Source organism: Capra hircus, chromosome 5, assembly GCF_001704415.2.
Source record: "Capra hircus breed San Clemente chromosome 5, ASM170441v1, whole genome shotgun sequence".
Taxonomy (NCBI): Eukaryota; Metazoa; Chordata; class Mammalia; order Artiodactyla; family Bovidae; genus Capra; species Capra hircus.
This window is the reverse complement of record NC_030812.1, coordinates 102,445,488-102,464,306: the sequence shown is the minus strand read 5'-3', so window position 1 is coordinate 102,464,306 and position 18,819 is coordinate 102,445,488. Positions and strand designations below refer to the sequence as shown.

General features: G+C 57.9%; 2 protein-coding genes across 5 annotated transcripts; both read left to right on the top strand.

Moving 5' to 3' along the window:
• On the top strand, nt 3,365-15,892 carry ATN1 (atrophin 1). 4 transcript variants are annotated; one of them, XM_018048546.1, is made up of 10 exons: nt 3,365-3,388; nt 8,659-8,846; nt 9,097-9,234; nt 9,372-9,485; nt 10,196-12,180; nt 12,332-12,554; nt 12,920-13,616; nt 14,498-14,641; nt 14,966-15,146; nt 15,325-15,892. In XM_018048546.1, exons 2-10 carry the CDS (start codon nt 8,820-8,822, stop codon nt 15,356-15,358), a joined length of 3,543 nt encoding a protein of 1,180 aa, XP_017904035.1. In that variant the 5' UTR covers nt 3,365-3,388; nt 8,659-8,819; the 3' UTR covers nt 15,359-15,892. The 4 variants fall into 4 exon arrangements, with proteins under 4 accessions (XP_017904035.1, XP_017904036.1, XP_017904033.1 ...); XM_018048547.1 differs by lacking the exon at nt 3,365-3,388 and adding an exon at nt 3,647-3,796 and having other exon boundaries at nt 10,199-12,180; XM_018048544.1 differs by lacking the exon at nt 3,365-3,388 and adding an exon at nt 3,647-3,796.
• On the top strand, nt 16,708-18,553 carry C5H12orf57 (chromosome 5 C12orf57 homolog). The gene is made up of 3 exons (XM_005680927.3): nt 16,708-17,080; nt 17,346-17,522; nt 18,322-18,553. The coding sequence occupies exons 1-3, from the start codon at nt 17,029-17,031 to the stop codon at nt 18,471-18,473; spliced, it is 381 nt and encodes a 126-aa protein (XP_005680984.2). The 5' UTR covers nt 16,708-17,028; the 3' UTR covers nt 18,474-18,553.

The following is an 18,819-nucleotide window of genomic DNA, read 5'->3' as shown; positions in this document are numbered from 1 at the left end:
GCATTAGGCGGATTTTTTTTTGTTTGTTTTAACCACTGAGCCACGGTCTAAGGCTTGGCTACCTGGCCCGAGTGGTGGGGAGCTGCGGCCACTAGGGGGAGCCAAGGCTCTGCAGGAGGCCGACAGCACCAGCGCCGGAGCGAGGGTGGGAGGAACTGCAAGGCTGCTCCCTCTGTGGGCCTCCCACTCCGTTTCTACTCTTGAGTTCTGGTCCTGGGCCCCCTCTGCCATTCTGCCCAGCTCCGGGACTGGAAGAGGATCCCAGCTCTGTATGGTCAAGATCCGTTTCTCTGTTTTCTTTCCCGTATAGCTGACAACGCAGCCCTTTTCAGCCAAAGGGTTTCTTGCCCCAACCTCTGTGCCTCTTCGTTCCAGCGGGGGCATCTCAGCTTTTCCTGCTCCCGTGCCCCTTGGCGCCCCTTTTTGTTTCCCTTGGGGCACCCCACGCTTTACTCTGGGGCCCATTATATGCACCTTTCTTCAATAACTCCTAGGCTGACTCCTGGCTGGAGCCATGTTTCCCAACCTCTGCCCTCTTTCCTTGATGGGTCACCTTCTCATGCACACACCCCCCCGCCCCACCCCCCACCCCCCACCCCCCCCCACCCCCCCCCCCCGCGGCAAAACCCTGAGGTACTGGGGTGGATTGAGTTACATCTCCCCCTCCCTGGGCCTCCCAGGCCCCTCTCTCCACTTTCCTTATGTGCCGTTGCCTGGAAACGGTGGGTTGTGGGGAGCTGGGGCCAGAGAGGGGGAGCTGGGGTGACCAATGATGGTGGGGTGTGTGTGATGCTCCCTGAAGCTGAACTGAATCCGGTCCTCAGGTTTGGGGAGGATCTGGAGGGGAGAGGCCCTGGCTTCTCTTTTCACTCTCCTTTTCTTTTAGGCTCAGATATATCACCATCCAGGTCAGTGGTAAAGAATCTGCCTGCAATGCAGGAGACACGGGTTCCATCCCTGGGATGGGAATATCCCCTGGAGAAGGAACTGGCAACCCACTCCAGTATTCTTGCCTGGAGAATCCCACAGACAGAGGAACCTGGAGGGCTACAGTCCAAGGTGTAGCAGAGTCAGACACGACTTAGGGAAGCAACAACATGTCACCATCCTAGCCGATCCCTTAGTGGTTAAAAAAGGAGGCAGAAGGGTTTAGCCTGGAAGGGAGTTGGGAAGAGCCTGGGCCAGGGCCCAGTGGGGGACTGAGCTGGGCAGTGCAAAGAGAGAGGAAATGCACTGGGGAGGGGGGACCTCGGGGAGAGGAGGAGTCTTGGAGGAAAGTTGGGGGTGGGGAGAAGGAGCTGGGGTCCTCCTAGGGTACAGTGGGCAGCAGATGGGCGGGGTGGAGTTGTCTGGAAAACCCTGAGGGATAAGATGGGCCTGGGGTAATAGAGTGAGTGCCAGCTGATTCAAGAGTCTGAAGAGTGGGAATTCATTCCTAGGCCAAGGAAGGCTTCCTGCTCAGGCTCCCAGTGCACGGAATCCATTTAGCACTTCTGGGTATTCCTAGAGCTTGGCTGAGCTGTGCCTGGGAAATAGGAGGCAAAATCTACCAGTTGCTCCATAACCAATCTCCTTCCTTCTCTGGAGGCTGGGTGGTGGTGGGGATCCCACCTTCAGGGCCCAGCCTCAGCCTCAAGCCAGCCCGCTGGCACAACTACCCCATCCCCACCCCAAATTTGGAGTGCCAGCGAGGGCTCCCAATCCCGACTCCAGCTCCAGCTCTTCCCGGTTCCCAGCCTGCCTCCCTCCCATTCTCTGGCCTTCCCAATCTCTGCTGCCAAAAATCACCCAGCGTCTTGGTGTCCTTTGTCCTGAGAAATGTTGTTGCTTGGCCTGGGGCAGGGAGAGAGCCCAGGAGACCCTGGGGCGGGGAGTGGACTGGGGGTGCTAGCCTCCTGGCTGAAGACTGGGAGTGGCTGGGTACTGTCAGGGAGGGGCAGAGGCTCCCTGGAGAGAGTCTGTGGTGGAATGGTCTCCACATTAGAATAATCAGGGCACTTGAGGTTGTCTCCACATGGAGCCTAGTCCCCACCCGACCCCCCCACCCCCTGCAAGTACCATGAGTGATGACTTCGGACAGATTTGAGATGGAAAATGGAGCTACTGCCAGCCAGAGGACCTGAGGAGGGTGTCCCACTTCCATAAATGAACGTCTTCCCTCTGCTGGCTTGTCCTCTTCATTCCTACCGTTGCCTTCTCCTGCTTTCCCTTCCCATGTCCACCAGCTTGTCTTCCTCACGGACTTTCCCTCTTAGGGCCACCAAAGGCCTAGACTGCTCTCTTAAATTTCCTCCTAATCGTCTTTACTTCCTCCCCCCCCCCCCCTTCTATCGCCCTTGTCTTGCCCAAGAAACTCTCCCCAGCTCTTTCAGAACCCGCTCCCCACTCCTGAATCCGGCCATCCCAGTTTCCCACCTTCCTCTCCCACCCAGAACCCAGTCCCCTTTGGAATCTGCATCTAGCCCCACCTCCTTCATCCTTTCTAAAGGCTCTAGTTTTCCTTCTTTCTCCACAGGACATCTCTAGACTTGTCACTCCCCCAAATTCTTATGTTCTCTGTTCTTTCCCCAACACCCATCACCCCCAGACTCTTCACTCTTTCAGAAACCCATCCTCTCTTATATGTCTCCATCTTGTCGATTTCTTCCCCTCCTTAGGACCCCTAACTTCATCCCATTCTCTCACAACGGCCCCCCCAACAAACCTCTTCCGCTGTGTCTGCCACAGACGCTGTCACCCCAAGCTTCTTTCCCCTGGTCACATCTCATTGCCCCCAAGAAGCTCCATCCCTCCAACCTCACCCCATCCCCGCGGCTTTGCCACACACCCACAGCCTCCCCCCTCACCTCCGCCACACACCCCTAGGCCCCCCAAACTTCTCCAGCCTCCCCCATAACGGCCCGCACCCCCCTCCCTACCTAGCCCTCTTCCGCGCCAGGACCGCGGGCTCCCCGCATTCCGCCTCGGCGCACCCCTCCCCGCGCCCCGGGCCCCTCGGCCTCGGTCTCGGCCAGCTCGCGCGGCGCCTCCCCCTCTCCGGATCCCCTCCCCCCTCGCCGCTCGCCTCGCGCTCCCTCCCTCGCGGCTCCCTCCCGGCCCCTCTCTCCTCCGTTCCTCCGCGCTCCCTCCTTCTCCCTCTTCCTCTCTTCTCCCATCCCCCTCTCCCAAGCTCCCTCCCTTCGCCGTCCGCTTTCCTGTGCGAGTCGCCGGACGCGCCGCCCAGCCCGCCCGCCCGCAGCCCCGCATCGGGCAGGGGCCTGGGGCCGGGACCCGTTTCGGGGGTACCGGCGGCCTCGGGGAGGGGCCAGGAAGGGGCGAGGGAGACGACCGCCAGGCAGGGGCGGAGGCTGCGGGCGGAGGCCGCCTACGGGGGCCGGGGATCGCGGCGGTGAGGGCTGCGCCGGGCGGGCGCGGGCGGTGGGCGGGAGGCGGCGGGTCGCCGCCGCGCGGAGAGCCGGCCGGGCCGCGGGGGCGGACGGCGGCGCGGCGGGGGCGAGTGGCGCGGCCCGGGCGTTCCGGGTGGCCGGGGGAGGAGGCGGCGGGCCTGGGGAGGGGCCGAGCCAGAGCAGGGATCGGGATTTGCTCCGGAGGCCGGCGGGAGACCGGGGCCAGGTGGGGTAAGAGGGGGGATGGGGGCCGCCCTCCGGGGGGGTCGGGGCCGCCGCCGCCGCCGTCGCGGCGGCGACTGAAGCCGGGAAGAGGAGAGGGGGGCGGGGGAGCGGCCGCCGCCGCCCCCCGGAGGCGCCGGAACCCCGAATCCGCTCGGAGCCAGCCAGCCGTCCCGAGCTACAACCAGGTAAGCCCTGCTGCCGCCTGGGCCTCGGGCCCGCCGGGGTTCTGGTCCGCGGCTCCCCACCCCCACCCTCCCCAGTTCCACCTCCCGCAGCCGCCGCCGCCGCCTCCATTTGTTATTTTTCCGATCTGGTCCCCCACTGCGGGCAGTGCCCGGCTTGAGGCTGGGGGATCAAGGGGTGGGGCCGGCCACCGAGGAGGGAAGGGGGTCGGGGCACTTGGAGGATCTGGAAGGTAGAGGGAGGTGGGAGGGTCTCAGGAGGAAGGCCAATGGGGCAGGAGGGTGGGCAGGACCCCGAGACCCAAAGAGGAACCCCGAGGTGGGAGTTTGGTGGAGGAAAAACGGGGTGCCCGGGAGGGGGCTTTGGGCGAAGGTAAAAAGGAATGGAGAGATGGCAGCGAGGTGGAGCATGAGGACTCCAGGAGAACCCCCAAAGGCCCAGACCCGGGTGTCAGAGCCCAGGGTTCGGGGTGCCAGGTATAGAAGGAAGGTGGGAAATGGGGAAGGGGTGTGGTAGGTAGATAGAAAGGGTTTGTAGCTGATTGAGGGAAGAGATTGGAACCTGGGGAAACTGGGACTCGCTCCGATAGGGCCGCCTTTGAGAAGAAAAACCCGGCGTATTCCCGGGTGGAAGTGGGAAGGTGATGCCTTTGTGACTCAGTTTTCTTTCCCCAACTCCGGGTCAGCTTTTTCCAATGCCAGGTGTAGGTACTTCTTGGAGAGGGGCATGTTGGGGCCCAGTAGTGTGGTTCCTCCTGCAAGTGATGAGGAAGACAGGACCCCTGGAGGGAGACTTGGGGGGGAAACGGTTTCTGGGAGGGTGGACTGGAGCGAACTGGACAATCTTACAGGCACTCCAAACAAGTTGTGACCCCCACCCACAAATCCCCAGAGCACCCACTGCCCCTCTAGCTGTGGTTTCTTTAAGAGGGGGTGGATCCTTCATTACTGTTTTGTGCTGGAAGATTTCCCTTTGTGCACACACTTCTCTCTACTGGGGTAGGTACTCTTTAAGTGCCATAGGAGGACTAGAGTTGCTTTGGCAACTGGAGGGGGAGTGGCTGACAGATGGACCCCTGGGATGGACTTTTGAGGGGTAGGGTCTGCCATTTTGTTGCCATGGCAATGATCCAGTGGGATGTCCAAGAGATGGGGGCTCAGAATCTTGACGGGGGCCTCAGCCTTTTACTGTGTCCTTGGGACTCTTGTCTGAGTTCTGGGGGATGTTTCTGGTGCTGGTGGAGAGGAGGTTCCTCGGAGCCTCCACCAGCCTCCATCCAGCTGTCTTTGGGAACAAGTAGACATATTCCATGCAGGTCATGTGTGTTTCTTCAAGTCCTTCCTCTTAGGCATGGTGGGAGAATAGAAATGCTCCTGATCCTAGTTATACCACCCTTGGCAGTTTGTTATTAGACTTTAAAAAAATATATTATTTAATTTTATTTTTGGCTGTGCTGGGTCTTTGTGGTGCGCGGGCTCTTTTTCCTGTACATGGGCTTTCTTGAGTTGCAGTGTGCCCGCTTCTCATTGCTGTTGGCTTCTCTTGTTGTGGAGCATGGGCTCTAGGGTGCTCAGGCTCAGTAGTTGTGGCATACGAAGCTTAGTTGCCCCGCAACATGTGGGATCTTAGTTCCCAGACCAGGGATCAAACCTGTGTTCTCTGCATTGGCAGGCAGATTCTTAACCACTGGACCACCAGGCAAGTCCCGGGACTTCATGTATACAGTAGTCTTTTTGCTTCTTTGTGCAGGTTTTTCTCCCTTTTCTTAAACTTGAGTCTTCCTTCCCAGGTATCCCTTTTCCTCTTTCCCAGACTGTCTCCATAGTGACCCTTTCCCTCAGCCAGCCTTCGACCTTCTATTTCTCCCACCTTGTAAGCATGGCTAGGCCCTCCATGCCCATCCCAGGTGAGAGTGGCCCAGGGGAGAGGGCTGTGGAACAGCTGGTGTGGTGGGCTTCAGGACCAGAGCCAGGAGACGTGGTTCCTGGTCTAGTCCTGGCTGCACCTCTGAGTAACTGTGACCTTGGGCAAGTCACTTCTCTTTCTTTGAGCCCTGGCCTCACTGACGAAGGGTCACAGATAAGATGGTATCTGAGGTCCCAGTGACAACTGTAGATCCTCAAGCTTAGGCCCTATCTTGTTATCTACTGGTCTGGGCTGCATTGTTATCTAGGACTGGTTTGTTAGTCTGGAAGTTCTGGAACAATGGTGGGGGCTGGGCCTACGTTCCTGAAATTTACCCTGCAAGCCCATCCTAGAAAGCCTTGTGCCTCGAGTGTATTCTTTCTGACCTCTTACATTTCTCCCTTAATTTTTTTTTTCCTGTTCTTACCTAGAGACTCTTTTTTCCTTATTTTTCATGTTTCCACCTCCCCAGTCTGGCCTTTATAATTTAACTTTTGCAGTAAGGTGCTGAAGGTGAAGGTGCTTAGTTTTTTTGCAGACACACAGTAGGTGCTTTATAAATTGGAATTACAGTGACAGACTACTAGAGCAGGAAGGAGGGTAGTTAGCTCAGCTTGCAGGTGCTAAAACAGGCTCCTGGTTCAGGAATGTATGTATAACCCAGCCCTATCTCCTTCTGCCATTCCTCCTCCCCAGGGTCACCTACCCTTTCATGACTGCTTTTCTTCTTCAGAGCTACCCATTGCTAGTTTTATCAGATTTCAACTGATTAAAAGTTGAGGTGGGGGAGGGGCACCCTGGGCTTGCTCTGTTCTTCAGGTACCTCCATTCCTGCCTTTCCCTGACTCACCTACGGTGAAGATGGTTCTGTGATAGGAAGACAAGTACCCTTCTTTATAGGGGCTGCCAAAAGACACACCAGTCATTATCATCTCTCTTGTGCTTTCGTTAAGATTGTTTCCCCCTTTTGTTATGTTGGGTTTTGGTGGGGGTGGGTTGACAATATTAGAAAATCAATTTACACAGTAGCTCAAAAATGTGGTAATAATTGTAGTGGAAGAGAAATGGCTGGGAGACTGGGCAGAGCATCACTTGTAAGCTCAGACCTGGGCTCTGACCCAGCTATTTTGTGACTTCAAGTAGATTTTTAGTAAGTTTCCTGGAAAAGTTAGGCTCACCCCTCACTTCATGCCTCAGGAGGGTTCAGTGGAGGTGAGTGAGAAAGAATTACTCTGTATTCCTTGGGAAAATACACTATAGAATGTGGAAACGCTGTTTCCATAGCCAGGGCTTTCAGCTCAGAGTAGGTGGCTAAGCCTGCTCCGTTCCCACCAAGGCCAGCAGCACTTCATTCGAGAAGACTTACTAAAGTCAGTGGGTTTAAAGGTCAGTAGTAAAAAGAGACCAGAACACCCATATGTACAGGACATTGCGAGAGATATAGAAAGGAAGAAAACAGTAAGAAAATAGTATTTTGGGGACTTCCCTGGTGGTCCAGCGGTTAAGAATTTGCCTGCCAATGCAGAGGACGTGGGTTCAACCCCTGGTCCAGGAAGATCCCCTGTGTTGTGGAGCAACTAGACCTGTGAACCACAGCTATTGAGCCTCTGCTCCAAGAGAAGCCAATGTGACAAGAAGCCGGGGCACAACAGCTCTCCTGCGCCAACCAAAAATAAATAAATAGAAGACAGTATTTTTGCTCTCAAAAGATCTTATGGTAAGTAACATGGAGAGATGTGACACTTAGCAGGAAACATAAGTGGAAATGAAAATTGCTGACTATGTAAATATGGATATATAAGGAAACATATAGATGTATATAGATTGGCTATGAGGAGCTGGGAGCCCCTGTCTAAACCAGATGGGAGGGCAGGCTTACTTATGTATAAACTCAATGTTTGCTCAGTGATCTCCACTGATTTGGTTGGTAAAGTGAAAGCTCTGAGTTTTCCTCCACGCTTAGGGGACCTAAGCACTAGCACTGGAGCGGGGCTTATGAGACTCAGAATTGAAGTTCAGCACTTTGGGGACACCTCAGTTTGGTCCTGGCATTGGTAGGGCTGCGCGCCTTTGCACTGTTGAATGGGACATTGTTCTCCCACCTACTCTAATGTGAAGAAAGATTCTTTTCATATCTCAGAGACTGATCTAGGCCTTCTGAGAATTCTCCTCACCAACTTCTGATGAGAGTATAGCTAAATACTGAAAAAAGAGCATGCGCTTGGAAGTCAGGGGGATGGGGCTTGATTCTGGCACTGTGTCTAGCTCCTCACTGTGTACTCATCGCATGAAGTTGGGCAAGTCACAATCACAATCTTTGATCCTCAGTCTCCTCACCTATATAATGGGAATAGTAAGACTACCTCTTTTATAGGGTTGGGCTTCCCTGGTGGCTCAGCTGGTAAAGAATCCACCTGCAATGTGGGAAATATGGGTTCGATCCCTGGATTGGGAAGATCCCCTGGAGAAGGGAATGGCTACCCACTCCAGTATTCTGGCCTGGAGAATTCCCTGGACTGTATAGACCATGGGGTCGCAAAGAATCGGACATGACTGAATGAATTTCACTTTCAGGGATGGTTGTAAATATGAAATGAAATTGGACTTTATGTCATCTAAGGGCTTGACATAAGGCACTCAATAAATCAGCTTATATTTCAGGTACATCTCTTTGTGCTCCTTTTGTAAGGCTCTGTGGAATTTTGTGTGCACGTATATTTCCAAGGGGGAAGTAGTGTGATCTCCTGAATTGGGGCGCTTAGAAACACCTGCGCTTTCTGCCTTCCCGAGAGATGAAGGGGATGACATTGCCCTCACTTACGGACAGCTGGAGCGGCCCATGGGCAAGCCAGCAGTGTGTCATGGCCGGGCTGCCCACTCAGCCCCTTGACAAGTGCAGCAGTACCCCCTTCAGACTCTGTTCTCCAGTTTGGAGACTCTGATGGTCTTTTTCCAACAGGCTTCACTGCAGACAGACCCTGCAAGTTCCAGGTGCTGAAAACTCGGAGAGCCTGCTTCTTGCTTCCCAGGCCGTAGCTGGGGGGCACTTAGGGTGAAGCAGAGAAGTTTCTGTATCCAGCTGCCCGGGCAGAGGAGAATGGGGTCTCCACAGCCTGAAGAATGAAGACACGACAGAATAAAGACTCAGTGAGTAGGAGCTAAAATGAAAGACACAGGCTACGGTCGGGGAAGATTCTGGCCTGTCCCAGTGCCCTGCTCACCCCGGCCGCCCTCCTCGACTCTTTCCTCCCTCCTTGCTTCCTCCCCAGACAGCCGAGCCTGGCTTTGAACCCCATCCTTCCACGATAGCCACTGGAGGGGAATAGAAAGAAGGCACAGGATGCGGTGAGGTGTGATGTAGAAAACCGCATCATCTGCTCACTTCCTTCTCCCTCAGATGTCAATGAGGAGTGGACGGAAGAAAGAGGCCCCCGGGCCCCGGGAAGAGCTGAGACCGAGGGGCCGGGCCTCCCCTGGCGGGGTCAGCACGTCCAGCAGCGATGGCAAAGCCGAGAAGTCTAGGCAGACGGCCAAGGTATTCTGTCCCCACGTCCTGCCACAGGATGCCCGGGCACTGGGGCTGACGGTGTATGTGTGTGTTGTGGGGAGCTTCCTGTCTGGCCGAGGGCACTGGTGGAAGTACAAGATAGGAATTTTCTTTCTTTCTAACAGAAAGCCCGAGTAGAGGAAGCCTCCACCCCAAAGGTCAGCAAGCAGGGCCGGAGTGAAGAGATCTCAGAGAGCGAAAGTGAGGAGACCAACGCACCAAAAAAGACCAAAACTGAGGTGGGAGACCCTTGTCGCCAATCATGACCCATTTTCTTGACATTCTTTCACCCAAACTTTCTTTCACTCACAATTCTTACTTTAATTTTGTCTGCAATATGAAAGAAAAGTCTTACCTGAGTGCTTACGGAAGTGGCCTGTCTGGATGTCAGTCAGATCTTTAGGGTTCTGGCCAGAGTGTCAGGTGACCAGGCAGTGCCAAAGAGGAATGGGTAGAGCATGGGGGATTCTAGGCTCTCCCTTTCTAGGGCCTGGTTTTCAGGCAAGGTCTGAGGAGGAGATCCAGGGTGAGAAGTCTCAGTAGGAGGAACAACTAAGTCATAAAGAGCACGCAGAAGCGGTCTTCTTAAGAACCAGTGGTTTCTGGGATGTTTAATTAGAAGGGCGGATGAGATGAGAGGATGGCAGATGGGCTGGTGGAAGATACGGATTTGGGTTCAGCTGTGGAATGGGAGGAGATGCTAGAGATGGATGCCTGAGGAAGGAACTGGGTTTGCCCCGAGGGAACTCGAATGCCTGCTAGGGAGCAGCAGAGAGACTGTGAGAGTGGAGGATCCCCAGAAGGCCAGGTGGTGGGCTTGAGCAAGAGTATTCTTCCTGTTGTGGTGCAGTGGTGTGCTGTCGATGGGAAATTATTCTGTGCCAGCAAGGCCCCAAATCCAGGGGAGGCAGGAAAAGCAAAGGCCACCATGGCTCTCCCTCTTGTGCAGCAGGAGCTGCCCCGGCCCCAGTCTCCCTCCGATCTGGACAGTCTGGATGGGCGGAGCCTCAATGACGATGGCAGCAGCGACCCCAGGGACATCGACCAGGACAACCGGAGCACGTCTCCTAGCATCTACAGCCCTGGAAGCGTGGAGAATGACTCCGACTCGTCTTCTGGCCTGTCTCAGGGCCCAGCCCGCCCCTATCACCCACCTCCACTCTTCCCTCCCTCCCCTCCACCGCCTGACAGCACCCCCCGACAGCCAGAGCCTGGCTTTGAACCCCACCCTTCTGTGACACCCACTGGATATCATGCTCCCATGGAGCCCCCCACATCTCGGATGTTCCAGACTCCTCCAGGGGCCCCTCCCCCTCATCCACAGCTCTACCCTGGGGGGTCTGGTGGGGGGGTTTTGTCTGGACCCTCACTGGGTCCCAAGGGGAGTGGGGCTGCCTCTTCAGTGGGGGCCCCTAGTGGGGGTAAGCAGCACCCCCCACCCACCACCCCCATTTCAATATCAAGCTCTGGGGCTGGTGGTGCTCCTTCAACGAAGCCGCCTAACACTCCAGTCGGTGGTGGAAACCTACCGTCTGCGCCACCACCAACTTCCTTCCCCCACGTGACACCAAACCTGCCTCCCCCACCTGCCCTTCGACCCCTTAACAATGCATCTGCCTCTCCTCCTGGCCTGGGGGCCCAGCCACTACCTGGGCATCTCCCCTCCCCCCATGCCATGGGGCAGAGCATGGGTGGACTTCCTCCTGGCCCGGAGAAGGGCCCCACTCTTGCTCCTTCACCCCATTCTCTGCCCCCTGCGTCCTCTTCAGCCCCTGCCCCCCCAATGAGGTATCCTTACTCATCCTCTGCTAGCAGCTCTGCAGCAGCCGCCTCTTCCAGTTCTTCTGCCTCTGCCTCCCAGTACCCTGCTTCCCAGGCACTGCCCAGTTATCCCCACTCCTTCCCTCCCCCGACCAGTCTCTCTGTCTCCAATCAGCCCCCCAAGTATACGCAGCCTTCTCTCCCATCCCAGGCTGTGTGGAGCCAGGGTCCCCCCCAACCTCCTCCCTATGGCCGCCTCTTAGCCAACAGCAGTGCCCACCCAGGTCCCTTCCCTCCTTCAGCTGGAGGCCAGTCCACAGCCCACCCATCAGCCCCAACACATCACCACCACCACCAGCAACAGCAACAGCAGCAGCAACCACCACCACATCATGGGGGCTCTGGGCCCCCTCCCCCTGGAGCATATCCTCACCCCCTGGAGAGCGGTGGTTCCCACCATGCACACCCCTATGCCATGTCTCCCTCCCTGGGGTCTCTGAGACCCTATCCACCAGGGCCAGCACACCTGCCCCCACCTCACAGCCAGGTGTCCTACAGCCAAGCAGGTCCCAATGGACCCCCAGCCTCCTCCTCTTCCAATTCCTCTTCCTCCTCTCAAGGGTCCTACCCAGGTTCACACCCCTCTCCTTCCCAGGGCCCCCCAGGGGCGCCCTACCCCTTTCCACCGGTGCCTCCGGTCACCACTTCCTCGGCCACACTTTCCACGGTCATTGCTACAGTGGCTTCCTCGCCAGCAGGCTACAAGACAGCCTCCCCACCTGGGCCCCTGCCGTATAGCAAGCGAGCCCCGTCCCCAGGGGCCTACAAGACAGCCACTCCACCTGGATACAAGCCGGGGTCGCCGCCCTCCTTCCGAACGGGGACCCCACCGGGCTACCGAGGCACCTCGCCGCCCGCAGGCCCAGGGACCTTCAAGCCGGGATCGCCCACCGTGGGGCCCGGGCCGCTGCCGCCCGCGGGGCCCTCCGGCCTGTCATCCCTGCCAGCACCGCCTGCGGCCGCCGCCTCTGGGCCGCCCCTGAGCGCCACGCAGATCAAACAGGAGCCGGCGGAGGAATATGAGACCCCCGAGAGTCCGGTGCCCCCGGCCCGCAGCCCCTCGCCCCCTCCCAAGGTGGTAGATGTGCCCAGCCACGCCAGCCAGTCGGCCAGGTGAGCGCCGGGGCTGGGGTTGGGGGTGGCGGGCGCGGGATGGGCCCCGCGTTCGAGTAATGCTTTTCAAAGTACTCCAGGCCCTGCTCTCGGCCGCGACTGGGGTTGCCGCTCGCAGGGGCTGAGCGCACGCTACCTCGGCGCCCGGCAGGTTCAACAAACACCTGGACCGCGGCTTTAACTCGTGCGCGCGCAGCGATCTGTACTTTGTGCCGCTGGAGGGCTCCAAGCTGGCCAAGAAACGGGCCGACCTGGTAGAGAAGGTGCGGCGCGAGGCCGAGCAGCGCGCGCGCGAAGAAAAGGAGCGCGAGCGCGAGCGGGAGCGCGAGAAGGAACGCGAGCGCGAGAAGGAGCGCGAGCTGGAACGCAGCGTGGTGAGTGCGTCACTGTGCGCGCCTCCCTCCTCGGGGCCGCCCTCTACGCGACTCAGGGAGGTTCGAGGGGGTGGGGCCATGCGCCACCTGTCGGACAGGAGGAGCCTTGGCAACCCAGGAAATGGAAACCAGAGGATTCCAGCGGCAGGAATTGCATCGTTGGGCTGAAGAAAGGCAAGCTCAGGTCAGAGTACCCGTGGATCGTAGGAAGAGCATCTCTCCTCCGTAGAAGAGAAGGGGCAGGGAAATCCCTGGTAGGCCGAGTTACAGTAAGCTGAGGCTTTAGGCATTCAGGTGCTGAGACAAATTAGCAGCTGAGGAGCCGGACCTGCCTTGTTGACCCCGCGTCTCCCTGTGTCCCACAGAAGTTGGCCCAGGAGGGCCGTGCTCCAGTGGAGTGCCCATCTCTCGGCCCAGTGCCCCATCGCCCTCCGTTTGAGCCGGGCAGTGCTGTGGCTACAGTGCCCCCTTACCTGGGCCCCGACACTCCAGCCCTACGCACCCTCAGCGAATACGCCCGGCCCCACGTGATGTCTCCTGGCAATCGCAACCATCCGTTCTACGTGCCCCTGGGGGCAGTGGACCCGGGGCTCCTGGGTTACAATGTCCCGGCCTTGTACAGCAGTGACCCAGCAGCCCGGGAGAGGGAGCGGGAAGCCCGTGAACGAGACCTGCGTGACCGCCTCAAGCCTGGCTTTGAGGTGAAGCCCAGCGAGCTGGAGCCCCTACATGGGGTCCCTGGGCCAGGCCTGGATCCCTTTCCGCGACACGGGGGCCTGGCTTTGCAGCCTGGCCCCCCGGGCTTGCACCCTTTCCCCTTCCATCCGAGCCTGGGGCCCCTGGAGAGAGAACGTCTAGCGCTGGCAGCTGGGCCCGCCCTGCGGCCTGACATGTCCTACGCGGAGCGCCTGGCGGCTGAGAGGCAGCACGCAGAAAGGGTGGCCGCCCTGGGCAATGACCCGCTGGCGCGGCTGCAGATGCTCAACGTGACCCCCCATCACCACCAGCACTCCCACATCCACTCTCACCTGCACCTCCACCAGCAGGATGCCATCCACGCAGGTGAGACTCCCTCGTCCTTGGCCAGGCCCTTTGAGATCACCTTGCATCCTAGAAGGTCATTGCGCACTTCTGTTGCTCAGGCCTGGACTTCCCACCCCACATCTGGCCTGAGTTGCTCTGCTGAGATTGCTGCCCAGGTCTTTGCCTCCCCAGACTGTCTCCTCCTACCCCAGCCCTACTACAGAGACCCTGCCCCACACCCCAGCCCCATTCAGGTCTGGCGTCTCCCCCCACACCCCATGGTAGAAGCCGGAGGTGGGGACCTTTAAAGCAGTGTGACCTTCCTCCCCTCACAGCCTGTCCCTGAGCCCTTCTCATAACTATTTCCTTGCTCCTCTGGGTTCAGCTTTATTGTTTCTTGCCATCTTCTCCATCCAGGCAGAGATGTTTCATGTTCCTCTCCGAATCTATAGATATGTGACCTTCTAGAAAGCCCTGTGGCTCAGGTTGTGGGATCACAAGTGACAATGAGCTTTACTCACAATGAGTCTTTCTACTATTTTTCTAATTGTCAGAACACTGCCCCCTCTAGCCTTCCAGTCACATTCATTCCAGGCTCCTTGTGCTCTCTCAGTTCTTCCCTGTCTCATTTCCTAAACTTCCTTTTCTCTTCCATCTCCTCTCGGTAGTCCACTCCCTATTCCTCAGGTCCCTCTGAGAACTGGAATCTCCTGTCCTCTGCCATCCGTCCGTCTGTCCCTCCTGCAGTAGGGTCTTTCCCTGTCCATCTCCCAGACCCCTAGCCCCTCCATTGTGCCTTTTTTGATTCACTGGATCACCCTGTGTTTGATCGTCCACCCAGGCATGGAGCCCTTCACCCAAATGCATGGTTTTCCCCAAACCTGCCTTCTGGTGACACCTTCCTCTTCTCTACCCTCCAGCCTCTGCCTCGGTGCACCCTCTCATTGACCCCCTGGCCTCAGGGTCTCACCTTACCCGGATCCCCTACCCAGCTGGGACCCTCCCCAACCCCCTTCTTCCTCACCCTCTGCACGAGAACGAAGTTCTTCGTCACCAGCTCTTTGGTAAGGATGGAGGTTGGAGGTGGGGACGGTCTCTGGAGAGAAAGAATGGAGGAAGTTAGGTGCTGGAATTAGTCTTATTGGGCTTGGGGAGAGGAGAGATGAGGAGGTGGCGGGAGGAACTGGGAATGGAAGCTGGACGGCTGAGGTCCTGGCCGAGAGGCACAGATGTTAGGGTCAGGCTCAGAGGCCTGGATCCTAACCACCTTGGCAGCTTGCAGGACCAGCTGTCACCTAAGTTGATTAGTTGCGGTTCCTCTGTATGTACAGTGTCTGGCCACCTGAGTACCTCATCACTCATGTGGCCCCTGCCCTTCCTGCCCACAGCTGCTCCATACCGGGACCTGCCAGCCTCCCTCTCTGCCCCGATGTCGGCAGCTCACCAGCTGCAGGCCATGCACGCACAGTCGGCTGAGTTGCAGCGCCTTGCGCTGGAGCAGCAGCAGTGGCTGCACGCCCATCACCCACTGCACAGTGTGCCGCTGCCCGCCCAGGAGGACTACTACAGGTACCACAGGGTGCCTGGAACCCACCGGAAGGGACCCGGCGGAGGGGATGCACCCCAGCCCGCCAGGGGTGGGTGTGGCCCCCGCGGGAGGGCACCCATCCTCAGTGAGCTGGGCCGAGTCAGGATGGACCTCAGTCTGTCTCCCCCCCACCCCCTATTCTGTCCGCTCTCCCCCCAGTCATCTGAAGAAGGAAAGCGACAAGCCGCTGTAGGACCTGCGATCGAGAGAGCACCATGCCCCTGCCTCTGGACCAAGGAGGCCTCCCTCCCCACCTGCCACTCAGAGCCTCCGGGTGCGGCCCAGGCCCCTGGCCTCGGGCCTCTGGGCAGGAGGGAGGAAGGGACAGATGCAAGGCCGAGGCTCTTGTGGTGGGGAGGGGGTGGGTGGGGGCCGAAAGCGCACAGTATCTTGGACCGGGTCCCTCTCCCTTGGCCCCCAACTTTCTTCCTCCCCCACGTCCAACCCACCCCTCCCCGCCCCGTGGCCGCTGCCCGCCCCCCACCCCCCACCCCTGGTGTGATTATTTCATCTGTTAGCTGTGGCTGTTTTGCGTAGCATCGTGTGCCGCCCCTGCCCCTCCCCAGCCGTCCCCCCAACCCCCGTGTGCGCACCCTCACTGCGATGTATGACCCTTGCCCCTCCCCCACATTAATAATTTATATATATAAATATCTATATGACGCTCTTTAAAGAACATCCCAAACGAAACCAACCAAACAAAAACATCCTCACGACTCCCCAGGAAGATGTCTGTGGCTGTTTCTTTGTGGGCTGTGGGGCGTGGGTGGGGGTGTGGGTCTCCGCGCAGTGACACCTCGAGAGAAAGCCTTGCGACCTCCCAGAGACCAGCCCGGAAGTGGGTAGGGACCCTGGTGAGTTGGAGAGGGGACTCACAAAGAACCCGGGGTCCTGGAGCCCTGGCTCCACCATAAGGGGATGCCCAAGGCTGGGCAGTCAGGGTGCTGGCGGCCCAGGACAGTTCTAGGGAACTACGCAGACTCGGGAGGCGTTTCTGCCACTGGTCCCGCAGCTAGGAGTCTCCGGGGACCCGAATCCTTTCGGTTGAGTAGCTAGAAATGGCGATACAGCGGAGGTGCAGGGGGCGTGGCTGCAATAAGTTTAGAACCCAGGTGTCTTAACCACCCTAAGGTTGCGGGGAGAGGGAGTGGGGGGACAATTTCAAACGCCCAGAAGGGAAGGGAAATTAGAGGGCGTCAGCTCACACCTCGACGCAAGACCATTTTAGGAAAGCGCGGGAGCCGCGGATCTCTTTTGCGGCGAAGCCCTGTCTGCGTTCTTAAAAACTAAAGGGGGCGTGACTGGCTTCCTCCTTAGCCAATCGGCATCGGGTCATTTGCATAGGCCCCTTCCAACGTTCACAAACTCTAGCCGCGAAGGATTTAAGAGAGTTCCTTAGACCACTGTCTCCCCCTCCGAAAGTCGCGTGTGTCTCGTTATCTGTAGAGCAGTCGGAGCTAGCAGCCGGTCGTTGGGGCTCACCCTCACTGTCAGCGGGGTTGGTGGCTATGCCGCGCGCTCTCCGGCCGCTACGCATGCAGTGTTACAGCTCTTTTAGAATTTGTCTAGCAGGCTTTCCGGTTCCTACCGGAAAGCCCCTCCCACACTAGTCGATATCAACAATAGAAAAATACTTGGTTGGGAAACTGTTGTTTTTTTGTTGATACGGGTTTTATTTTTTTGGTCTATGTGTTGCCCAGTTGTTGGCGGAGAAGATCCGGGGGGTTGGGACTCTTGTCTGGAAGTTTCCGGCTCTGTCTGATGTAGCTTCCCGTTCGCCTCCCCCCTGCGCCGGGAGGGCCGCGCTAGGAGCTGGTTCGTTTCTTGCCAGCTTGTCGTTGCCGCACGTGCATCTTTTGTCCCATGGCGTCCGCCTCGGCTCAGTCCGCGGCCCTGAGCGCCGAGCAGGCCAAGGGTGAGAAGCCTCCCATTTGCCGGGTGGGCTCCTTTCTCGAGAAGGGCGCTGGGCGACAGGTGTGACTGCATTCGCTGGGAAGTGGGGGCGCGCGGGACCATCCTCTCTTCAGAGGGGCCTCCTTGCCCTCAGCGAGGAATTCGGGGGCCGAACTTATCGGGTTATTACGGCTTCAGTTCACTAATCCGCTGCCCTTTTCCTTGCGCTGTCGGCCTCTCCGGTCGGCGGGACTCGGATGCCCACTCGCGGCGGCGACCGCGCACAGTGGTCCTGGCCGAGGTGATCCAAGCGTTCTCGGCGCCGGAGAATGCCGTTCGCATGGACGAGGCTCGGGACAACGCGTGTAACGACATGGGCAAAATGCTGCAATTCGTGCTGCCCGTAGCCACGCAGATTCAGCAGGAGGTTATTAAAGCCTACGGCTTCAGCTGCGATGGGGAAGGTGGGTCGGATGGGGGTTGGCGGTGAACTGGGTAGAGGAAAGGACGGTGGATCTGTTGGGTTCCTGCGCCGTCGTCCCCTTTCTCGCCACATGGCGGCAGCCACAGTCTAACAGTGTTGGCGCTCAGAGCCCAGGGTCTGCTGTAATCTTGAGCCGAGAGGTTCATAAGTGCATGTTGTCGTTACCATTAATTATACTGTTATTCCGTTTTAAGATGAGAAATCAGGCTCTGCTAGTAAACCAGTGATGGAGGCCACAGGAGAACGTCCCATGAGTCCCATTTTGATGGCTTTTAGTGAAATGTCTATGTGACCGCACACTTCTGCAGCGCCCCACCCTCCCCCCCCCAAAAAAAAAGTGCTCCAGCTAATCTGAGGGCTGGCTAATCTGAGGGTTCAGTTTCTTGGGTGAGATCACCGAGTTCTCCAAGAGTGTTTATTGATCCCACCCAGCTGGCCCATGATCCTCCTGTGTCCTGGTTATAGACTGGCGATCTTGTTCTGTTGGGTACCCATCCTTTGGGCTCTTGTGACTAAACTGCTAAAATGGTTAATCTGATCCTGGGAAGCACACTGCTTTGGGATGTTTTCATTCACTGCATCCCATCCGGTTGTGCCTGGTGTAGACCAGGAAATAATTTATCCGGACCACGCAGGGCATTGCCTGGGTCTTGTTTTGAAGACAGCTACCTGGCCAGAGGGGAAGCAGCCATCCACTCCAGCTCAGGCTGCTCCCTCCTGCCATCTTGGGCACATCCGTCCCCTGTGGATGTGGACTGAAGCTTCGTTCCCCTTTGCAGGTGTTCTTAAGTTTGCCCGCCTTGTTAAGTCTTACGAAGCCCAGGATCCTGAGATTGCCAGCCTGTCGGGGAAGCTGAAGGCTCTGTTCCTGCCGCCCATGACCCTGCCGCCCCATGGGCCTGCTTCAGGTGGCAGCGTGGCCGCCTCCTGAGGACTGGCCCTCCCGTTAACACTGCTGGGGAAGGGAAGACCTAATTGTACTGCAGGATAATAAATGTGCCTGTGACTTAGTGTTGATGTCTGTTTTTTGTGACCCTGACAACCTCTACGTCCCGCCTGATTCCCTCTTGCCTTTCAGGCTGTCCCATTTCCCTTTCCAGATCTTTCCTGTGTTCCTTCAGGGCTGGACCAGCTCCAGGGCAGAGTGCAGAGTGGGAGGATGGGCCGGCCCCTCAACCCCCCTGGGTGGGGTGGCCTGCACAGCCTTCACCCTCTTTGAGCAGTGGGGCTTTCTGGACTTTTCCTGAGGCTCCTGGGCTTCTGTGCCCCTGGAGACT

Excerpts from the sequence above, each read along its gene's own strand:
- ATN1 (XM_018048546.1), top strand. The coding sequence starts at position 8,820 with ATGAAGACACGACAGAATAAAGACTCA. Across the intron at positions 9,235-9,371 it reads AGTCTAGGCAGACGGCCAAG|AAAGCCCGAGTAGAGGAAGC; the intron begins GTATTCTGTCCC and ends TCTTTCTAACAG. Across the intron at positions 13,617-14,497 it reads GCAGGATGCCATCCACGCAG|CCTCTGCCTCGGTGCACCCT; the intron begins GTGAGACTCCCT and ends TCTACCCTCCAG.
- C5H12orf57 (XM_005680927.3), top strand. The coding sequence starts at position 17,029 with ATGGCGTCCGCCTCGGCTCAGTCCGCGGCCCTGAGCGCCGAGCAGGCC. Across the intron at positions 17,081-17,345 it reads GAGCGCCGAGCAGGCCAAGG|TGGTCCTGGCCGAGGTGATC; the intron begins GTGAGAAGCCTC and ends GACCGCGCACAG. Across the intron at positions 17,523-18,321 it reads CTTCAGCTGCGATGGGGAAG|GTGTTCTTAAGTTTGCCCGC; the intron begins GTGGGTCGGATG and ends TCCCCTTTGCAG.